Below are 20,850 nucleotides of genomic sequence, written 5' to 3'. Positions count from 1 at the left end.
AGCTTGCTTGAGTTGGCAGACTCCATGGCTGGGACACAGAGAGGTCCTCCAATGGGAGATAAGGAGGCTTATTAGTTGGAGGCCCCCTCTATGGTTCTCCATGGTGGGCCCCAAGTACAAGAGGTAGTCCATAGTTTTAAAAGTCTGTCACGGTGGAAAGTGGATAAAGTTGTACCCCGTGTCCTCAGGGCGGGCCTGAGGTTAAATACTGTTTGTGAATGGGAGGAGGGTCTGGGAAGGAATTCTTAATTGGCTATGCCCTCTGGCCTTTAGGTATCTCATTAATATGGAGATCTCTTGAGGCTCTGAGGTCTGTAGTCAAGCCCTCTACTTGTGCTACCTGTGCTATGTGACCTAAGGCCACAAACCTTTCTTTGGGTTGTGGAGAAGTAAAAGGAACCAGGGCCCAGAAGCAAGGCCCTGCTGTCCCATTAGGGTCACCAGGGTTCAAAGCTTGAGCTCAGCCAGTACTCAGCTGCCTCTCACAGCCCACTGCCCCACAGTGTAAGCTGTTATATACACAGAAGTTTAAAAGGGGAAGACTCACTTCCTCTTCCATCTGATTATCTGTGGTTACCAGTGGACTTGCTTGGGCCCATGTTGATCTAGATCAGACCAGACCACTGGAGGCCACAGGAAAGACAATGGCGCTATCTAAGCCATATTCTACAGTGAGGTCCCATCCAAGAGCAGCAGGCACCAGGCAGAACCCTGCGGCCACAGTCTGTTGTAAGGCACTGCATTTTGAGCCAGTTTGTGACATAGTAACAGCCAATAATCTCAAAGACAGAGGGTTAAAAAAGCAAGATACAAAAAAGGGTGTGTAGAATGGCATTATTGTGTGGGAGGAGGAGGAGACAGAGCAGGAAGAGGAGGAAGAGAAGAGGAGGAGAAAGAAAAGGAAGAGGAAGAAGGAGGAGGAAAAAGAGGGAGAGGAGGAGGAAGAAGAGAGAGGAGGAGGAGGAGGAAAAAGAGGGAGAGGAGGAGGAAGAAGAGAGAGGAGGAGGAGGAAGAAAAAGGAGAAGGAAAAGGAGAAGGAGGAGGAAGAAGAGGAGGTAGAAGAGGAGGAATGGGGACTAGAAAGATGGCTCAATGGGTAGAGCACTTGCCATGCAAACCTAACATCCTGAGTTCAATTCAAGGGATCCATGGAAAGGTGGAAAAAGAAAGCCAACCCCACAAAGTTGTCCCTTTACGTTCAAATGAATACTATGGCACATGCATGCCCCTCCTCCCAATAAATAATATTCAAATTATACATATGGACAGGCCACTTCGAGATGCTCTACATAAAGTCCTAAGAGTGGCTGTATGGGGGAAAGGCTGTGAGAAGACAGACATATAGATGGGATGGACATTCATCTTTCACACTACAGAAGGTTCCTCATTTACAATGGTAAAAATAAGTTTTCAACTTCATAATGGTGTAAAATAAAAACCAATACTGTGACTATCTTTTCCCAGTTTACTATTAATATAGGAAGGACTCTCTCAAAATGTTTGGGTGGCTGTCAGTCATCCATGCAAGCATATTACCCATGTGTGCACCCAGGTGTTGTGTTGGATGACTTTTCTCTACCTGCAAGCTAATCTAAGTGCTCTCAGGCTAAGCTATGTCTCTTGGCTCACTGAGTCTACTAAATGCATTTTCAACTAACACTATTTTCAATTTGCGCAGAGTGTGATGGCTAAATTTACTGTCAATTTCACTAAATTTAAAACCACCTAGGAGACACACCTCTGGAGATATGTATGAGGGCATTTAACAGAGGTGTGAAACTACTCTACCAGACTTAACAGAGGAAGAAAGGCCTAACTTTAACATGGACAGCACCAGCTTAAAGTCTTGGGTCCTACACTAAATAATAAAAAGGGCAGGAGGACATGGTCTGCAGAAGGCCAGCATTCATCTCTCTCCAACCTGATTCTCTCAGATGTAAGCAAGTGCCCACAGCCACAGTCCAGCCACAGCACAGCCACAGCACAGCCACAGTTACAACTCAGCCACAGCCACAGCCACAGCCACAGCACAGCACAGCCATAGCCTCAGCCACAGCACAGCCACAGCACAGCCACAGCACAGCCACAGCACAGCCACAGTCACAGCACAGCCATAGCCACAGCCTCAGCCACAACCCAGCCACAGTCACAGCCACAGCACAGCCACAGCCACAGTCACAGCCACAGCCACAAGTTGCTCCTGCCACCATGCCTGCCCCACCACGGGGGACTGTGAGCCAGAATAAATCATTTCCCTCATAAACTGATTCTTGTCAGATATGTGGTTACAGCAATAAAAATAGTGATTAATAGAAGGGGTTTATCAGGACATAATACCATTGTCAAGGGGAAAAGCACCCATATAGTCTTAAGTTTTTACTATGTACATTTGCCATACAAAACATTAACATTTTTCTATTTGTTTATATGTGTAAACATCACAGTACACAAAAGGACAAAAGGACAGTTTCTTGGACTTAATTCTCTCCCTCCACCATGTATGTCCTGGGGATACAATCCATATCATCAAGCCTGGCAACTGTTCTTACTCACCAACTCATCTCATCAGCTCCTAAGCAGTTAACTTAAACAGAGAAAAAGCATTGTGTTATAGTGTGCCCTGAATCTTGAGTGGCTGCTCCTGGCCATCCACAGAGGAGTTCGCTTGACTTCAATTACCCTCTGAGAGTCTAGTGAAAAGTAACAAGGCTATGACCATTGCTAAGGACACACACCCCTCTCCCTGGGCCTTTAGCCTCTCTCACACACATGCCCCATGCCCTCAACATCCTCCTGAGGCCACGGTCATTATTCTCACCTAAAAGTCTGGATACACTGGGATTTCCAACCTCTTTCTATAGACTCCCAGAGTGGTGGTTTGAATAAAAATGGCTTCCATAGGCTCATAGGGAGTGGCACTATTAGGAGGTGTGGTCTTGTTGGAGTACATGTTGTTTTGTTGCAGGAAATATGTCACTAGGGTTTAGTGTGGCATTCACTTCCTGCTGCCTCCAATCTGGAAGTAGAACTCTCAGCTCCTTCTCTAGCATGTTCGCCTGCATGGTGCCGTGCTCCTCACCACGATGACAATGGCCTAAACCTTCGAACTGTAAGTCAGTTCCAATTAAATGTCTTCCTTTATAAGAGCTGCTGTGGGCAGGGTATCTCTTCACAGCAACAGAACACTGACTAAGACAACCAGTACCCTTTAAGACACACTTCAGGGCTTCTTAGGGCGGCTTCCTCCCAGCTCCCACTGTGAGGTAATCCTCACAGACCTGCACAGCCTCACAGCTTCAGCATTTAGTCAGGGTCTGCTAGCTCCCACCTGCTGCTGTGACTGAGAGGATGAAGTATCTACCCTCAGAGAGCTCACACCCCAGTTAGAGAAGATGGATAAATCAGAAAAGGGTCACAGAATGTTAGGGTACAGAGAAGTAAGGTGAGGTGACAGTGGCGTGTGTTTTTCTCAGACTGAGTGGTCCTGCCAGGGAAAGACTCTCCAAGGAGAGGGCTCTAGAGACAATGACAACAAAGTCAGGAATGCATAGACCTGTGAGAAGGGCATTACAGAGAGGGGAGGTGTCAGGTGGCATGGTCTAGGACCAGTGAGAAAGCTGGGCCCTCGGACACACTCAGTGCAAAAGTCTTGGAGATTTGTGAGCAGTGGATGCCATGCTGACTAGATTTTCTGAAAACTCCCTTCATCTGCTGTGTGGCAAGTGGACTCAGTGAGAGGAGAGAACGGGAATAGATTATTTCAGTACTCAGGGATGGAGAGGAGACAGCAACTCAGACAAGAGTGAGGGAAGAAAGTGGGAACATAACCCAGAGGCAAAACAAACCAGGCGTGCTCCTGGACTGTGCTGGGAATATGGCTCCAGCAGTTCCATACCACGAGCTCCGGAAGGTGTGCTGTGCGTGCATTTTATGTGTCACTGCAGGTGACAATGTGAAGGACCTGGAGATGGAAGAATTATCCTGAATTGTGTGAGTGAGCACAGGTCTATATTCATATGTGGCTACAGAGCAGAGAGATAGGAGCTTACACTGTTCACTCTAAAGATGGAGAAGAGGATGTTACCATTTTGTCTACATCCCCAGTGTTCACTTCATCTGTCCGCCGACTTACCTATGTGCAGTAGTGCATGTGGTTATGTTACGGCCCAAATAAAAGTCAGAGACCCCAGACCCCTCACCCTTTCTTCTTCCTCGTTGCCCCCTTCTTCCTCTTCTCTTCCCCGACCCCCCTCCTCCCAAATAAACCCTCTTCTCATGGAGCTGTACTGGCCTGGTACGATCTGTCCAGATACGAGCCGCCTTCTAACACAACAGAGGGTAGGAGCCACACAACATACACAAGCTACAGAACCCAGGCAGAGGAGTGACACATCCACCTGTGGAGGAGTGACCCTTGATTAACCACTAACCACTCTTCACCTCCATAATGCTAAGAGAATACAACTGTGGGATAATTTGTTACAGCAGCCACTGGAAGCTCTCTGATACATGGCCTATAAAAAAGGAGAGAGATTAAAGACAAATCTACTGCACACCTCACGGTGGGCGGTAGCACCAGAGCACCATCTACAGAAGTAGAAGCATGAAGGCAAGTTCAACCTGCAATGACATTCGGTTTCCAAGTCAAGTCCAGATCAAAGCTAACAGAGACTGAGGGGAAAGGCCTAGGAAGAAAAATCAAGACATGTCTGCTACAGAAACCAAAATGGGACCTGTGGGAAAAACATTCTGGGGAGAAGTCTCAGTAGGAACCCAGCAAGTGCGGTCTAGTGCTTCTGGCAAGTGGCCAAGTGAATGACAAAGGCTGAAACACTAAATGAGGTAAGCTTGCAGGCTTGGCCATTACACTGAACAATATGGCGTCAACACCACAGCGTGACCTTGACTACAGGGATAGTCTTTGTGGAACTAGAGGGCACTGAGGCAGTCCAATCTGTAAGAACGCAAGTCACTGCTGGAAAATGGAGCAGAGAACAGGGATGCTATTTGCACTGGTGCAGCTAAGACTAACAATGCCTTGAGAGGAAGGCATGGCACCTGTGTGCTGAGGACACAAGCAGAGAAGTAGAGAGAACGGCAGAGCAGCACAGGCCTGCGCTGCAGGGACCAAGTGGAGAGTTTTGAAGGAGCCAAAGTCCACAGCAGTGACAGGAGGGAAGGCTGGCAGACTTCATGGTAGTACCACAGGGAGCTGCCCAGAAGTAAGAGGCAAGGTCATAAGGTGAGAGAGAGGGAGAAGTCTGTTTTGGAAGGTGGGAGCATAAACCCACAGAAGAGCAATGGTGCCTGTATCCTGTGACCAGCACATAGCAGCAAGCCTTTCCTGATAGACAAAGGGGGTCAGACCAGAGCATCAAGCAGTAAAGCAAGAAGGCACACACCTCTAATACAAAATAGGGATTTGTTGTCTACTCCCAGTTATAAAATGTCTTATGGATCATATCATGTGACTCTTCCTGCCATGTGAACACTAGCCTATCCCCTCAGTACCCATTCAACCCTGTCACACTCTCTGTTCTGACACCAGTGCCTGGCACACAGTAGGTACTTAGTAAGTACTTCTGAAATCAGGTGATACGTTAAGTATCACCGGAGCTGCCCCACGTTGGGCACCAAAAATGTTGAGAGCTGCACTAGCCCACGCTTGGGGGCCAAAAATGTCAATGACCGCTCTATCAATGTTGGAACCCGCACTGCCAAAAGCTTTGGGGGCTAAACTGTTAGAGCCTGTGCTGCCCCAAGCTGCTCTGGTCTTTGGGTCAAGGTTCAACAAGAGAGAGAGTGAGAACGGACGAGAAGAATGGAGACCAGACAGAGTATGATTCAATCCCGTTTATTCTTCAGTCTCTCTTCTTCTCTCCAAGTCCCTAGTTCCTAGCACCTAATCCTAGTTCCAGTTGCTAGTCTCTTTCCCAGTTCCAAGTTACTTCTGAGTGCAAGTGTCTAATTCCTAGTTCTCCTTCCAAGTCTCGAGTGTCTAATGTCTAATTCCAAGTTCTTCCTCCAAGTGCCAAGTACCTAATACCTAATGCCTAATAATAATTTCTTCTGTCTGCCTCTCACCTTTTATGTCTCACTTCTTTTTTTCTTTTTTATTTATTTATTTAATATTTTATTTACATTTAAGATGCCATTCCCTTTCCCCATTTCCCCTCCCTAGAAAACCCCTGTCCCATGCCCCCCTTTCCTTTTTGCTTTTATACAATTTTTTTTAAAATGTTAAGCAAAGGATTTATAAGTTTGGTAATGCTCAATCAGAGGCTTAACCCAATACCCAACCTAGATATAAAAACCATCTTTGACTGGTGGAGACCTGTGAACATCTGCCTCCATGCCCCATCTCTCTTTCTCTCTCTCATCATCTAGCTTCTCCTCTCCTTCATCTTCTCTCCTTACTCCATCTCTTCCTCTCAATATTCCTTCCCACTTAGCGCCTCCTACATATCACTCTTCCTGTTAAAGTAAAACTTTTCTCTCAAATTACAATTAGAGCATACTTATTCCTAATTGTACCAGTGAGGTACAAGATAGTAACAAGTCCTAATACCCAGTCCATCATTTTGTTGACTAACCAGAACCTGTCATCTCTTCTAACTAAAACACTTACTTTTGATCCTGGCTTTTTTTTTTTTTTTTTTTTTTTTTTTTTTTTGCTTTAGAATGAATGTCAGCTGAAAACCATTATGTCTCATTTCTAAGCCACGCCTCTAAGTCACGCCCTTAAGTCTCGGCTCTAAATCACACCTTTAAGTTTCGCACACTCAAGGGAAGATCCTGGGTATCTAAAACAAGATGTTATCAGAGTGTGCTTAGCTGTTGTAGGCTGTCGTAATCAAGTCTCTTGTCAGGGTATATGGCTCAAGAAGGCTGCATGGATGACAGCCGCCTTCTGTCAGCTCCCCACAATACATATGTCTCCCCTCCTTGGACAGGAATCAACCAGGTACACTGGTCTCAGGAGACTGTTCTGGAAAGCTTTCCCACACACTGGCCATGATTGCTGACCAAAATCCAGACCTTCCTGTTCCTACCTCACGGCTTCTACTGGACAACTGAACAACTCCAGCTGCCTTTGTCTAATCTGTGACCTAGTTCACAGTACGAGAAGATTACGTGACTGAAAACAAAGATGGCAAAATCAAAGATTATGGGGCCCAGAAGATGCTGGTGCAAATGATCTTCTAAGGAAATCTTGATAGTGAAAGTCCAGGCTCCATGCCAAACCCTCCTCCCTACTACACACAGGACAGAAATGGGAGAAAACAGGATTGGAGACAGCATCATGGGGGAAGACTAGAGAATATGCTGGCCACACACTCTCAGCTATACACTCCGTACACATGTATACACTCTCAGTTATACACACAAACACATGCACACGTTCTCAGTTACATAGCTATACATGCGTACACAGGCCACACATCCAGTTATATAGTCATACACATCAGTTATATAGTCATACACGTCAGTTATATACTATACACACCCTCACTTATATCCTCAGACTGTTATACACTCATACACTCAGTCTACACTTATAGTCACTTATACGTGTATACACACATCCTCTCACACTCAGTTATATACTATCATACACATACCCACTCACACCCACACATACTCACTGTCACAATCTCTTTTACACTTACCCCATACTAGCTCACACTTACTTTCTAACTACACTCTCATACACATGCACACACACACACACCCCACAATCTGTTATATATTCACCCCATACTTGCTCATATTCCCTTTCTAATACACACACTCATATACCACATGATTGTGAACACATACTTCCACTAGGGAAATCCAGCCCAAGAAAAGAAAGATAACCCACAAGCCAGTTGCCTAGGGTTGATCTAGCCTGTCTCCAGAGCTCTGGGGACAGGAAGCAAACACAGGCTAGAGGATGTTATCAGACTAGCCCAGGGTCTAGGAAATGACCTTCTCAGGAAGCCAGCTCCACATACACAAGTCAGACCCACCCAGAGAGAGTTGACAGAATCCCCCAGAGAAGTCAAAGCCATGTCAGGTTCTTCCTCAAGAAGCATGGCCTGTGTGTAAGGAGACAGAGACTCTGAGTCCTGGCACAAAGGACACTCATGTAGAGGGAACGAACTGTGATAAGGGGGCTGGGCCTGATGAATACTTCATTTCTGGTAAGACATCAGTGCCAGGACAATGGGCAGAGGCAGGCATGGGATGCCATGGGAAGTGAAGGCATAGCTTCTCAGAGACCCTATTCCCAGGTTTCTGGGTCCAAGACTCAGTAGAGTCAACTCCTTCAGCCTGGGCCAGGGAGGAAAAGTTGCAATTGCTGCAGGTCATGAGCTAGGCATGCCCTGCAGAAGGCCCTTGTCAACTGGCCACTCCTGAGCACTAGGGAGCTTGAGAGAAAGCCTTTGGATCCACAAGGACCAGAGAGAAGCAGGGCCTCCAGGGAGCCAGGCCTCCCAGGACAGAGTAAGTCTTCCGAAGGCATGCAGAACTAAGGGATAAAGAGGGCAATGGAAGGGATCCAGAGTTGCCTCTGTGTCCTGAGAAAGACTCCTTGGATATCCACAAGAGCCCTGGGGAGGAAAGGACTTGGGTGTTCATCATCTTAACAGCATCCACCAGTCAGGAGATATACAGCCAGGGAAGCAAACCAGGAAAGTCACCCAACACAGACCTGCATTTGGACCAGGTCTCAGACTCCCTGTGTGGGCTGCCATGGCCCTCATCCCACTACCACACCCAGCCCTGGCCTGAGCAGCATCTATTTCATCTCCGTACTCTATGTCTAGACACAAGAGTCGTCTCAGTAGTCACTCAATGGCCTCAGGGCACTGGGTGGTCCTCAGCAGAGATTCAGTGTTTGAAGAGTGAGTCTGCAAACTCAAGGGTGGCTTATTCATTAACTGTGCATCACTATGTACCTGACACTGTTATTAGGGCTTAGGGTACTTAAATCATTAACTGTGTACCCACTGTATGCCTGGCACTAGTGCTTGGGATACAGTAATGAGCAAACGCAACCAAACGGTCCAGCTCGAGGAACCGACAGTCTCGTGGTAACATTTATCTGCATTCCCATTACATATACAACTCCCAGACATCCTATGCTGGTTTCAAAGTGTTGACTGAATGGCTGGAAGAGGAGGGATGAGTCTGCCAGCCATGGGTAGTTCTAGCCATGGGTAGTTCTCACAGCCCTAGTTCTGTGAGCCAGCTGATGCATTAGTTGTTAGCTTTGGGCCTCTGTCACATGTAGCACCACAGGAAACCCCTGCTCACATCTGCTGCCACTGCTGCTACTGTCCTCATACTTCCTGCTCCCTTGGCCCTTCGAAAGAGCCAGACATCTGGACCCCAATACTTTCTGTAGCGGTTTGAGTGAGAATGGCCCCCATAGACTCCTGTATCTGTAAGCCTAGCCCCAGCTGATGAACTGTTTGGAAGGACTAGGAGGTATGGCCTCGTTTAAACAGGTAGAGGAGGTACTGGTCAGGCCCAGTGTCCCCTCTCTACCTGCTGCCTGTGGATCAGGATGTAAAGCTCTCAGCTACTGCTCCAGCTCCATACCTGCCATGATGATGAACTCACCATCTAAAACTGTTAGCAAGTCCCCGATTAAATGCTTTCTCTGAAAAGAGTTGCCTTGGTCATGGTGGCTCTTTACTGCAATGGAACACTGACTGAGTACCTTCCTTCCCCAGACCAGGCTCCTCACTCACCTGCTGGCTGCTTCTGCTCCTCACACCTGAAGAATCGCAGCATGCCTCCCCTGACACCAGACAGGGCAATGCCACCGCTGTCCCTGCACCAGAGCTCCTTCTCCTTCATAAAATGCTTCACCCACCAACAGCTGCCCTGCTTACCAGGTCTGGCAAGTAAACCTCAGGGGTAGGTTGTGCATCACTGTGTACCTGATAAGACACTTGGGGCTTTCAGTGCTAAACACAGACTTTGTCTACTAAGGTGATGTCCTTTGATTGTGAAATGTCCCCACAGGCTCATGTGCTTAAACACTTGGTCTCAGCTGGTGGAAATGTTTGGGAAGGTTGTGAGACCTTCAGAAGGTGGGGCCTCAATATAGGAAGTAGGTCACTGGGGGAGGCCTGGAGGCTTTACAGCCCAGACTGAGTTCCTGCTCACTCTCAGCTTACTGAGTGCTCATGCAGTGTGAAGAGCTATCTCCTGCTCCTGCCACCATGCCTTCTCCAGCATGGTGGGCTGCACCCCCAAACTGTGAGCCAAAACCAATGCCTTTTCCCTAGAGTTGCTTTTGTTGGGGTGTTTTTTAAATCACAGCAACAGAGGAGTATCTAAGGCAGCTTGTCAGCTCCTACCGTCATCCTATTCAAAATCTTCCCGCTGTATTTGCCAGGCCTACCCACTGCCACCTAGGCCCAACCTGGCTGGCCTCAGCTCCCCAGCGATCTAACCACAGTCTGTAGTTTATGACACTGTCACTGTCCTCTACTGCAAGGTCTCACCTTCTCACCACCTGAACATTTCTCACCATTCTCATAGCTGGTCCAGGGACGCCCTGTAGCCCAGATACCTGGCACAGGGATTAAGAGCTATGCTTCCATGTGCTGGACAGTTGACTCAGCAGTTAAGAGCACTTGGTACTCTTGCAGTAGACCTGGATTCAATTCCCAGCGCCCCCATAGCAGCTCACAACTGTTTCTGTTTGGACCCAGGGGGTCCAAAGACTTCTCACCTTTACAGGTCCCAGGCAGACATGTGGTAACATACATACATGCAAGCAAAGCACCCATACACATTAATAAAATAAACCCCTCCTTTTTTTTTTTTTTTTTTTTAAGAGAGTTGAGCTTTCAGACCCCAGTAGCGTCTCCTGAAGCAGATGCTCAGCCAGGTGCAGAATCTGAGTCTGTAACCTGAACTGTAAAAGCTCTGGGGTGACCTACTCATCCTGTTTTTCTGATATCCCTCTGCCACCATGGTGGTGCTTTGTCTACCATGGTGCTTTGCATACAGTAGGTGTTCATTAATTACTATGATTTCAAAGCAAGAGTCTAGCAGCTGCCAGTTCAAGCCATAAAGATTCTGCTTAAGATTGCAGCGTTTGAACCCCTGCCTTAACTAAAAAGATCACCATTTATCAGGAGACTCCTCCAGCATGTGTCTGGAAATCTACCATGTCCAGAGCCGCTTTCCTCAGTGCCTCTCACACCATGAAGTTAGACTGGCAGCACCTGGGGGCTTGTTAAGAGTGCACACTATTCTAAGGCTTGCTGCACAGGACCTCCAGGAGTGGAGCTTGGTAACCTAGACTCTAAATGAGCTGTCTCGGTGATTCTTTAATCCAAGTGGTCAGAGAAATCAGAGTGCTAGGAGGCTAACAAACTAGTCACAGAGGAGCTAGATTCCATCTCGGTGGGAGCTTCTCTGGGTCTTGGTCTATTCATCCCGAATGAGAAGCATTATAACCCTTGGCCTCACTTGGGTGCTAGGGCAATTACCAAGAATTCATGGAGGCGTTCACACCCAGCACCTGACACAAAGGAGAAGCCTAAAAACTGTTGCCCAGTCTCTTTCCCTCCTGACACTGTTTTAGCAGCTGCAATTCAGGAAAACTAGCTGTAGAGGCTCACGTAGGACCTTGGTGGGAGGGACAGTGTATGAAGATGCTGGCTCCAGGCCCGGTGGACCTCTAAAAGAACCCAAAAGATCTGCTCTGTGTGGTTCTGGCACATCTACTTATCAGGGTAGACAAGCCCTAGCGTGTGACTCCTGCACAAGGTGTTTTGGTGGCTGTGGCTGTCCTCCATGTTTTCCATGGCACTGTTTATCCTTGTCCTGGTGGTTGAGGGGGGTGGCTTTGGAAGGCATACGAAAACCCCCTTCCTCTTCCTCGGCTCCTCCTTCCTCTTCCTCGGCTTCTCAATGGGAACACCAGCTTTCACACACATCAGCTGCCTGCAACACTCCACCATCTGCCAAGCATGAGGTCACCCAGAGGGAGAGCAAGCTTGCTATGTAAGGCCAATAGAAATGAAGAGCAAAGGCTACTCCCAAGTGCCCAGACCAAGCTGCCCAGGCAGCCCCAGGGCAGAGAGGACTTGTTGAAATGCCTTCAGCAAGAAGTAATCAGCAAACACCTGGCTCAGTGTGAGCAATGGAGGAATGCATTATCTCACACTACAGGAAGCCCAGGGAGAGCTGCTCCAGGCACCAGCCGCCAACACCTCAGCAGCCCCATGTTTCTTGTCTCTATGCTGCCATCCTCCATGGCTTGGCCAGGAACCATTATGGGTACAAGACAACAGCAGCTCCAGGCCTCAAAGGCACGAACAGCTTTTTCCAGGCAAGAAAAGTGCTTCTTCTTCCCTTACAAGCATCTTCAGCAAGAGGAAATCTTTCCCAGAAGCCCTTGTATCAAGTAAATACCCACTACTGTTTCACTGACTAGAGCAGGCATGTGCTTACACCTCAGCCAATCATTGATTGGGTAGCAAAGCCTCAGAAGCAATCATAGGTAAACGAAGCTGGAATCACGAATCAGGGCCCAACCACAGTAAAGCGGTCAGCACACGGATAGGTTGGCAGCAGCAGGAGAATGGAGAGGAAGGTGGGGAATCCCTCACTTCCAAGGCAAGAGAGCCTCAACCGTACTGTCTGCGGCCTGTTCTACTTGCTCAGAACTGGACGCAAGCCTAGGTATGGGTCAAGGCAATACAGCACTCCACCACTGAGCTGTGAGCCATCTCCACAGTTTGAGGTCACAAAGACAATGGCCCTCAGCCCTAAAAGTTAGCCACTTGGAGAGGAAACAAGAAAGGTGGTGTGGAAAAGAGAAAGAGCCTTGCACGGGGAGCGGGAGAGGGAAACACCACCATCAGCAGGATAAAATGGCTGGTCCATGGTAACGTTTTCTCTGACCAGGAACTGAGCTAGGCACTATTAGGTTGTCCTTAGAGCTACCTGACAAGTCTGACACTTCCAGGTACATTAGCAGTAATTTCTGAAATCAAGAACTCTCTAAAAATCAAAAGATTGTTATTTAGTGTGTGTGTGTGTGCGCGCGCATGTGTGGATGCCTGTACCCATACATGTGCATCTGGAGGCAGAGGCTGACAGAGGGGACTCTATAACACTCTTCATAGAGCTTCTCACTAAACATAGAATTCCTCTTTTTGGTTAGACTGGTTAGCCAGCAAAGCCTGGAATCCACCTGCCTCTGCTTCTAGGCTGGGGTTGGGAGTGGGGTTATTAACGCACACTGCCACACCCAGCATCTTTGATTGGGTACTAGGAGTTGTAGCTCAGAGCGTAAGCAGGCATCTCCCCAGCCGCCCCGCCCTCTCCCCCAGTTGTTCTTCACTGTTACTCATTTGAGTAAGAGGACCTGAGATGAACTGGCACCTGCTCACGGCGTCAGCATCCCTTTGCAATGACAATTCACACAATCTGCTCCCTGGCCCAACTCAGAGTGCCCCACAATGCTCAGAATATATACTGTACTCTATAATAGCCCTCATTTAGAGATGCATTTGGCTTCAAGGGATTCAGAAGGACTTGCCATGTGCCACACTGCTTTGCCCTAGAGTTTCGAAAGGTCTTCTTACACAAGGAATCAAGCAGCTGATCTTCAGGGCTGGGGTTCCAACCCACTCTGCTTGCTTCTCCTGCCTAGGGCATCACAGAAGACGCCCCCTTCTCTGCCCTCTCATATGTAGGAGTTAGACTTGATTCATGGATTACAATGGTTTTGTTTTCTAAGCGCATGAGCCCTTCCTTCAAAGGAAACCTTAGGGAAAAGTTCAGTGACTCCAGTGAATGAGGCCTGCCCCATCCCCAAGGGAGGTTTCTCAACAGCACTGTTTGAAAAATGGCATCTGACATGATCTCTACGGTTTTACATGGTCTGGATTGTTATGGCTGCACTTTCTGTGAAGGAAGGGCAGCTGGGAGGAACTTGGACCAGACCCTGACAGATGGGTAGTCTGACCTTCAGTGAAGATTCCATGAATAGCATGAGCAAAAGAGGAACCATAAGTCAGGGGCCAGGAATCAAAACCAGCCCAAGGATGAGGAAAGGACACTGCGCCCAGGTGATAGGAGGATATGCTCCAAGAACTGCTGGACCAAGCCAATCAACATCAGGAATCCTTCCTTCCCTTCCCCAGCTCAGAGCCTCAAAGTTCCTCCAGGAATGAGGCCACAGGGAGGGCAAGCCAGTCCCAGCCCAGTGTCAGCCATAAGAAGTCAAGGGATCATAAGCATGAAAGTGCAGCTTAGTGACAGCAATCCAAAAATAAGGACACATTCTGCGCCACAAGGCATGAGCTTCGGGGGACAAGAAGACCATGATTAGAAGCAGGATGCTGGCCTGGAAGCACAGCTGGAGGGTCATAGGAGGCCTCACTGACCTGGGGGCAATTTGACTCCCAGAGGCTTGTTGGGTGCCCCAGGAATGTCCTAAGAGGTCAGTCCTAAACAGCAAGGCCACTTTCTCACTTCATAGCAGAAACTCAGATAAAACTCGGCCTTTCCCCAGAAGCCCTTGGGCCACCAATGACTGCCTCTCTTGAGAAGGCTGCAGAGGCTTCAAGATACTAGGAGTCTAGACAGGGAAGCCATGAAGCCATTCATGGCTGCCCTTCAAACAGCATAGGAGTCAGCCACAGGCAAACTAAGAACCTCTCTCATAGCAATCAATAGATTTGGGGGCCAAACTCTAACTACCTAGCAACCCATCACCACCAGTTGGTTAAAATAACTTACCTCAAAGTCTCACTAAATCACATGGGCTGAGATCCCTAATGAGAGAACTACCACGTGGGGCCTCACCGCTCCATGTGCTTAGGTACACAGCAGCCTAAGGAAATGAACTGGCTGGGGAGTTACTGGGAAGCTTCATGACCTCTCAGAGGCTGCCCAGGACTCACGTGGCTCTTGCCACAGTAGTATATCAGGCCTCGGTCAAGTACCAGCTCAGAAACACCTTCTCCATGACCCTCACTCTGTTTCCCCAGCCAGGCCAACAGCCAGGGCCACACAAAGCCATTGGGAAGAAGGAACACTATTTCACCAGGTATCAATCCTCACAGCCACCTTAAAGGAGCCGATGGTATCTTACCAATGGAAAGGCAGGCTCAGCGAGGTTACTCTGGCTAGATCACTCAGTCAGTTCCAGGGAGAGTCTGGGTATTACCCCAGGTGCACTGTACCTCACACACAGTGAACCTTGCCATTAAGAACCTGAAGGGTGACATTCTGGGAAGTCAGAACAACAGAAATATTTGGAGTACCCTGTGGGTCAACCAGAAGTTGGTGTTTAACTGATTCTCCTAGGATCTTGCTGCTCCTCAACCTTAACCTGGTCATCCCAGGCTTCCCTGTATCCAACATCTTGCTGATATGCAGACTGAGTGGGGTGCACCAGTGGGGTGGGCTAAGAAACACACTCCTCACAGTCTAGGTAATGCTTAAACAGGTAGCAAGAGCCTAGGCTTCAGTAGAGATTTCCCCACTGACTCTACTTAGATTATCCTCTTGCTAGAGCCAGCTGGCACAGAGCCACCATTACAACCAGGTTTTGATATTTTTTTTTCTTTTAACAACAGTGTGGAAAGAGGGCCTGGAGATGTATGTAGTTCATGGAACAGGTGTTATAAACCCTGTCTTACCAATGGGAAGACAGGCTCCAGAGAGGTTGACCAGTTGGTTCAATGTCACTCAGCCAGCTCCAGGAACAGTCTGGACACTGGGAGAATGTTTGCTTACCCAATGCACAAGGCCCTGAGTTCCATCCCTAGTACAGCATTCAAATGCCTGTAATCTCAGCAGTCTTAGAAGTGGAGGCAAGGTATCAGGAGTTCAAGGTCATCCTCAGCTACACAGTGAGTTTGAGGCAAGGCCAGGATGGGATACATCAAACGATGTAAAGAGAACTGTTTTTAAAACAATGACTAAGATGGTGCATACAGTGGGGTGTGAGGCAGAAGTCACCCTGCTAGGTGGGTTTCCTTCTAGCCTGGCCTTTGATCTTCTCTAATTCACCCATATATGGCAAAATGTCTAGCCCCTTTATCTCCAGGGTCAGGATGGGGCTTGGATTCTCAGTGTCCACAGCTTAGAGTCCCTAGCGGAGACCCAGCACGTCTGTCCCAGAAGGAGCTGTCCCTGCTAAGCAGAAGCAGAGAACCAGCAATTGTTGCTCTCACCCGCCCCTGGCTCCTATCTCGGGCAGAGAAATGTCAAAGCCACAGCAGTAGCCCATAGGACCTACATGCTCTGTGTCCACCAGGGCCCCGGTCCTGAAGCTTCCTCTCCACAACTCATTCCGTTAGCTCCTCAGCAGGGCTCCCAGGCCTCTGGAGCCACCCTAGCTTAGTCCCCGAAACTCCCCACCCAACCTTTCCCTTTACTCTCTGGCAACATTGACCACCATCACATCCTGCTTGTTACATAGTAATCACACCAGCTACCTCCCGGCCCTTCCCCACCCAAAGGCAGGCTTCATAGAGCTGGGTAGAGCGCCGGTTTTGCCCAAGTTCACTTGTGTAGCCTACTGTAGCTCACAGTGGGTCTTCAATATTTGTAGAATTGATGGAATGAACGAGTAAAGAAAGAAAAAGAAAGAGTGGCCTGCTGCTAAGGTGTCTGGCTCTGTAGCTATTGATAGGAGTCTTCGGAAACGTTAATCTTTTTTTTTTTTTTTTTCTTGACACAGGGTCTCCTACAGACCCAGCAATCTCGAATTGATTAATTAGCTGAGGGTGACCTTGGACTTTCAACCCACTTTCTGAGTGTGAGGGATTACAGATATGCCATACCACACACAGTTTGCATAGACTACTAGGGATCAAACCCAGAACTTTTCAATTCACTGTGGAGCTTACAGAGACCTGCCTGCCTCTGCCTCTGAAGCTGAGATTAGATGTGTCTCACCAAATCCTGCCTTCTTTTAATCTTCATAATTCCTGCAAGGTACTTCTTTAGAAACAAACAAAACAAGACAAACAAGCAAAACCCCCACGGTCTCACTATGCAGCCCTAACTGGGCTGTTTCTAGAATGACAGGATTACAGGAGTGTCTTCTGAGTTGTGCAGCAATGGAGGCTCTGAGTTGTTCAGAGACTTGACCAAGGTCACAGAGGCAGGGGGAGCGGTAGCAGTCCCTGGCCTCTGGGTACTGGCTGCAAGAATGGCATGCTCTTGGTGGCCTGCAGCTGCCTTCAGAAAAGCTTAGCATGGCAAGCCTGGCATTAAACAGTTTTCCTTACTTTAAGCAGCAAAGGCTTAACTTAAGCAATATGCCACCTGCCTAATACCTGTGCTAGCACACCCACAGGGACTGAAGGGTAGCCAGGGCCCCCAAAGCCAAGAAGAGCCCCAGGAAGGTCCCATCAGCCAGGGGAAGACCCACCTTCTAAGGTTTCTCTGCACTTGCAGTAGATACACTGTTCTGGGTTTCACCCCTTTCTCTGCTTTCCTTTTGCCTTTCTGAGCAGCCTCTTTGACCTTTTCAAGTCTAGATGACCTTTCCCCATCAAGGCTGCTGCTCTCCCAAGGCTCTGGGAGAAAATGACCTCCCATGACTTTTATGAAGCTAACTCATACACAACCCCAGGGCCACATAGTGTTCAGCTCATCACCACCACTCTGCCCCACCCTACACCCTATTCAGAGCTACAGATGAGGCCACAGGTTCTGGAAAGAGAGTCAAGCTCAGAGAGACCTTGAAAATGGGCTCATGAATGAAAAAAAGAGGGGTCCATGCACGCTGTCATTCCAGTGACCACAGCAGCATGAGCCAGTCTCCCTTCCCTCTGTCCACTATCCTCAACCACATAAACGTGTCTGTTTTCCTTAAACAGCTTCTTGCTGACTGCTTTCATATTTGTTTCTCAGTGTTCCTCTCAGAGGAAGTAAATGCAAGAGAGCAGGGGCCTGGTCAGCACCTGGCCCGGGTGGGCACTGCACGCACTGCTGAACGAGAGCAGACAGCAGGTAGCAGGTGGAGACAGGAGGATGCTCAAAACCACACCAAATGCTAACATCCAGCTGCACAGGAGAGATGGAAGTGACCCAAGAGACTCGGGAATGTGACTTCAACAGGAAAAAGGAAAACACAGGAAAGGAGACGCCAAAAAAGCAGGCAAGGTCAAGTTGCCTTTGGGATCCTGAGGACTCAACACCTTTCCGTCAAATGCTAACTTAACAAAGACAAATAACCGTTTTCCAAATACCTACCCAACCTACTGTGGTTGACAGTATGCAAAACAAAAATCTTGCCCTCTCTGCATGGTGACATTTGCCTATGGTCTTAAACTTGGGAGGCAAGACAGGAGGCTAGAGACTTTGAGGCTAGCCTAAGCTATATGTTGAGTTTGAAAGATACAGAGAAACTCAGGCTTTTTCTTAAGTTTTCATTTCCAGGCACTATTTCCATAAAATCACAAACAGTGGCCAACCTTAAAGAGACTATGTGATTTCCCTTGTCCATTTCTGGATACTGAGGGGTAAAGGTTGAAAATAGTACACATGTCCTTCCTTGAATGAGCAGTGACAGTCCTTCATTCATTTACTCTGTGATTTGTTTGTCCCACACCTGCCCGGACAGCCTTGGGAAGCCAGAGGTGAAGAAGGACAAAATCCTCTGCCCTCTCACCAGGCGCCAAGTGCCTGCCTGTGGTTTTGGCGCGTCCTAAAAGACAAGCAAATATTAACCATACTTGCTTCCAAAACAAATAACGCCACGTGGAGCCTCGCTCTGGAATGTGATTTTTGACTGCAATTTTGGTTGGGTGGGTTGGAAGAACCAATTCAGCAAATGGGGGTCATTGACCAAGTCCAGCCACCAGGTTTCCCAACTCAGATCCTGGTTCCTGGGCGCACCAGGCCCCTCATCCAATCAGCTCCACTTCCCTCATTGTTAATCCCATTCTCACCTCTCTGCCTAGCAACCTTCTCCCAGACTCCCTGACTCTGTTTCCCTTGTACTCTCCACCCTAACCTCTCTGGGTCTGAAGATTTGACATCCAACTGTCTGACCTCAAGACACAAACCTCAACCTGCCAATGCCAGCCCTGACACCCTGTAAGTCTGAGCTTCCTCCTGGGGCCTTTGGATACCATATGTTCACAACATCTCCATTCACAGGATCCCTGAGCACACCACACACATTCTGGTGGCCCCCAGATGCCCACAGGTATGTCCCGGGGGCACCGTACACACACAAACACGCATACACACAAGCTCCAACTTCTTGGAAGCCCGGGACTGGCCTCTGGCCTCCGGGGTCCGTGAGCCTCTCCACCCTGCACGTCAGGACTCTAGGGCTCCGACACAGCCCGCCCGCCCAGCCGCACGCCGCGTGACCGGAGGACCCCGCGTTCCCCAAGGGCCTGGCCCGCGCACACCGCGCGGCCTGCGCTTCGCCGCCCGGCCGCGCCCCTGCTCGCGCCCCGCGCCTCAGGCCTAGCCCCGGAGGCCGCGGCGGCCCCGCAAGCCCCGGTGCGCCCGCGCGTACCGTTGGCGATGAGCTTGGCCGACAGCTGCTTGACGAGCTCGGGGATCCGCTCCCATTGGCACTCGGAGCGGCAGCGCTCGATCTCCGTCTCCAGCCGCGAGCCCGCCTTCCTGGTCGCCATGGCCGCCCTGGCCGGCCCGGCGCGCGCCCGCAGGCCCCGCAGGCCCCGCCGCCGCCGGGCCCCGCGCCGCCTCCCGCTGCGGCCGCGGGCTCCGGCTCCGGCTCCCGGCTCGGCGGCGTAACGGGAACGCCGGCCGGGGAAGGGGCGGGGAGCGGGCGGCGGCGGGCGCGGCGGGGCCCCGGGCGCCGCGAGGAGCGGCCCCTGCCGGCCAGGGCCGGAGCCGCAGCGGGCCGGGGCGGAGGCCGGACGGGCAGTGAGGAGCGCGGGACGGTGCTCAGGAGCGAACCCGGAGCGCTGCGGGGTCAAACCAGGGCAGCCACCCCGCGGACGCTCTGGGGCCCCGAAGGCCGGGGCGCCTAGTGTGAGGGGGCGTGAAGGGCGGGCCTGCCTCGGCTGGCCCTGCCATCTCAGGTTGCCTGTGCTGGCCTGCGCCCCTCCTCAGGCTCCCCTCTACCCCAGTCAGCCTCAGTCCCCATGAGGCGACAGAGACTCATCCTCCTCCAGCACAAGAAAGGGGGTGGGGGGGTGGAGAGTGTGTGTGTGTGTGTGTGTGTGTGTGTGTGTGAGAGAGAGAGAGAGAGAGAGAGAGAGACACAGACAGAGACAGAGACAGAGACAGACACTCATCCTCCAGCACCTGCCAGAAGTTCCTTAAATTGTGTGTTGGGAGTCTGTGTGTGTGTGTGTGTGTGTGTGTGTGTGTGTGTGTGTGTGAGAGAGAGAGAGAGAGAGAGAGAGAGAGAGAGAGAGAGAGAGACAGAGAGAGACAGAGACAGAGACTCATCCTCCAGCACCTGCCAGAAGTTCCTTAAATTGTGTGTTGGGAGTCTGTGTGTGTGTGTGTGTGTGTGTGTGTGTGTGTGTGTGTGAGAGAGAGAGAGAGAGAGAGGGAGAGGGAGAGAGACAGAGACAGAGACAGAGACAGACACTCATCCTCCAGCACCTGCCAGAAGTTCCTTAAATTGTGTGTTGGGAGTCTGTGTGTGTGTGTGTGTGTGTGTGTGTGTGTGTGTGAGAGAGAGAGAGAGAGAGACAGAGACAGAGACAGAGACAGAGACAGAGACAGAGACAGACACTCATCCTCCAGCACCTGCCAGAAGTTCCTTAAATTGTGTGTTGGGAGCAAGGGAGACTGTGTGTGTGTCTGTGTCTATGTGTCTACGTGTGTGTGTGTGTGTGTGTGTGTGTGTGTGTGTGTGTGTGTGTCTTC

At 49.7% G+C, this 20,850-nt stretch overlaps 1 protein-coding gene across 10 annotated transcripts in view; it reads right to left on the bottom strand.

Moving 5' to 3' along the window:
• The window catches only part of Ttc7b (tetratricopeptide repeat domain 7B), a 219,320-nt gene extending 199,605 nt beyond the window's left edge, over positions 1–19,715 (bottom strand). For 4 of the 10 annotated variants that reach the window (XM_076921409.1, XM_076921413.1, XM_076921419.1 and 1 more), the window contains exon 1: positions 19,520–19,715. In XM_076921409.1, the coding sequence (XP_076777524.1) occupies positions 19,520–19,640 (121 nt within the window). In that variant the 5' untranslated portion in view covers positions 19,641–19,715. The remainder of the gene's footprint in view (positions 1–19,519) is intronic. The other 6 variants (XM_076921414.1, XM_076921411.1, XM_076921412.1 and 3 more) reach the window with 3 other exon arrangements.
• Between the last annotated feature and the right edge of the window lie 1,135 nt (positions 19,716–20,850).

This window comes from Arvicanthis niloticus, chromosome 23 (assembly GCF_011762505.2).
Source record: "Arvicanthis niloticus isolate mArvNil1 chromosome 23, mArvNil1.pat.X, whole genome shotgun sequence".
Classification (NCBI taxonomy): domain Eukaryota; kingdom Metazoa; phylum Chordata; class Mammalia; order Rodentia; family Muridae; genus Arvicanthis; species Arvicanthis niloticus.
Note: the sequence above shows the minus strand (reverse complement) of the source record. Positions and strands in the feature narration are given on the sequence as shown.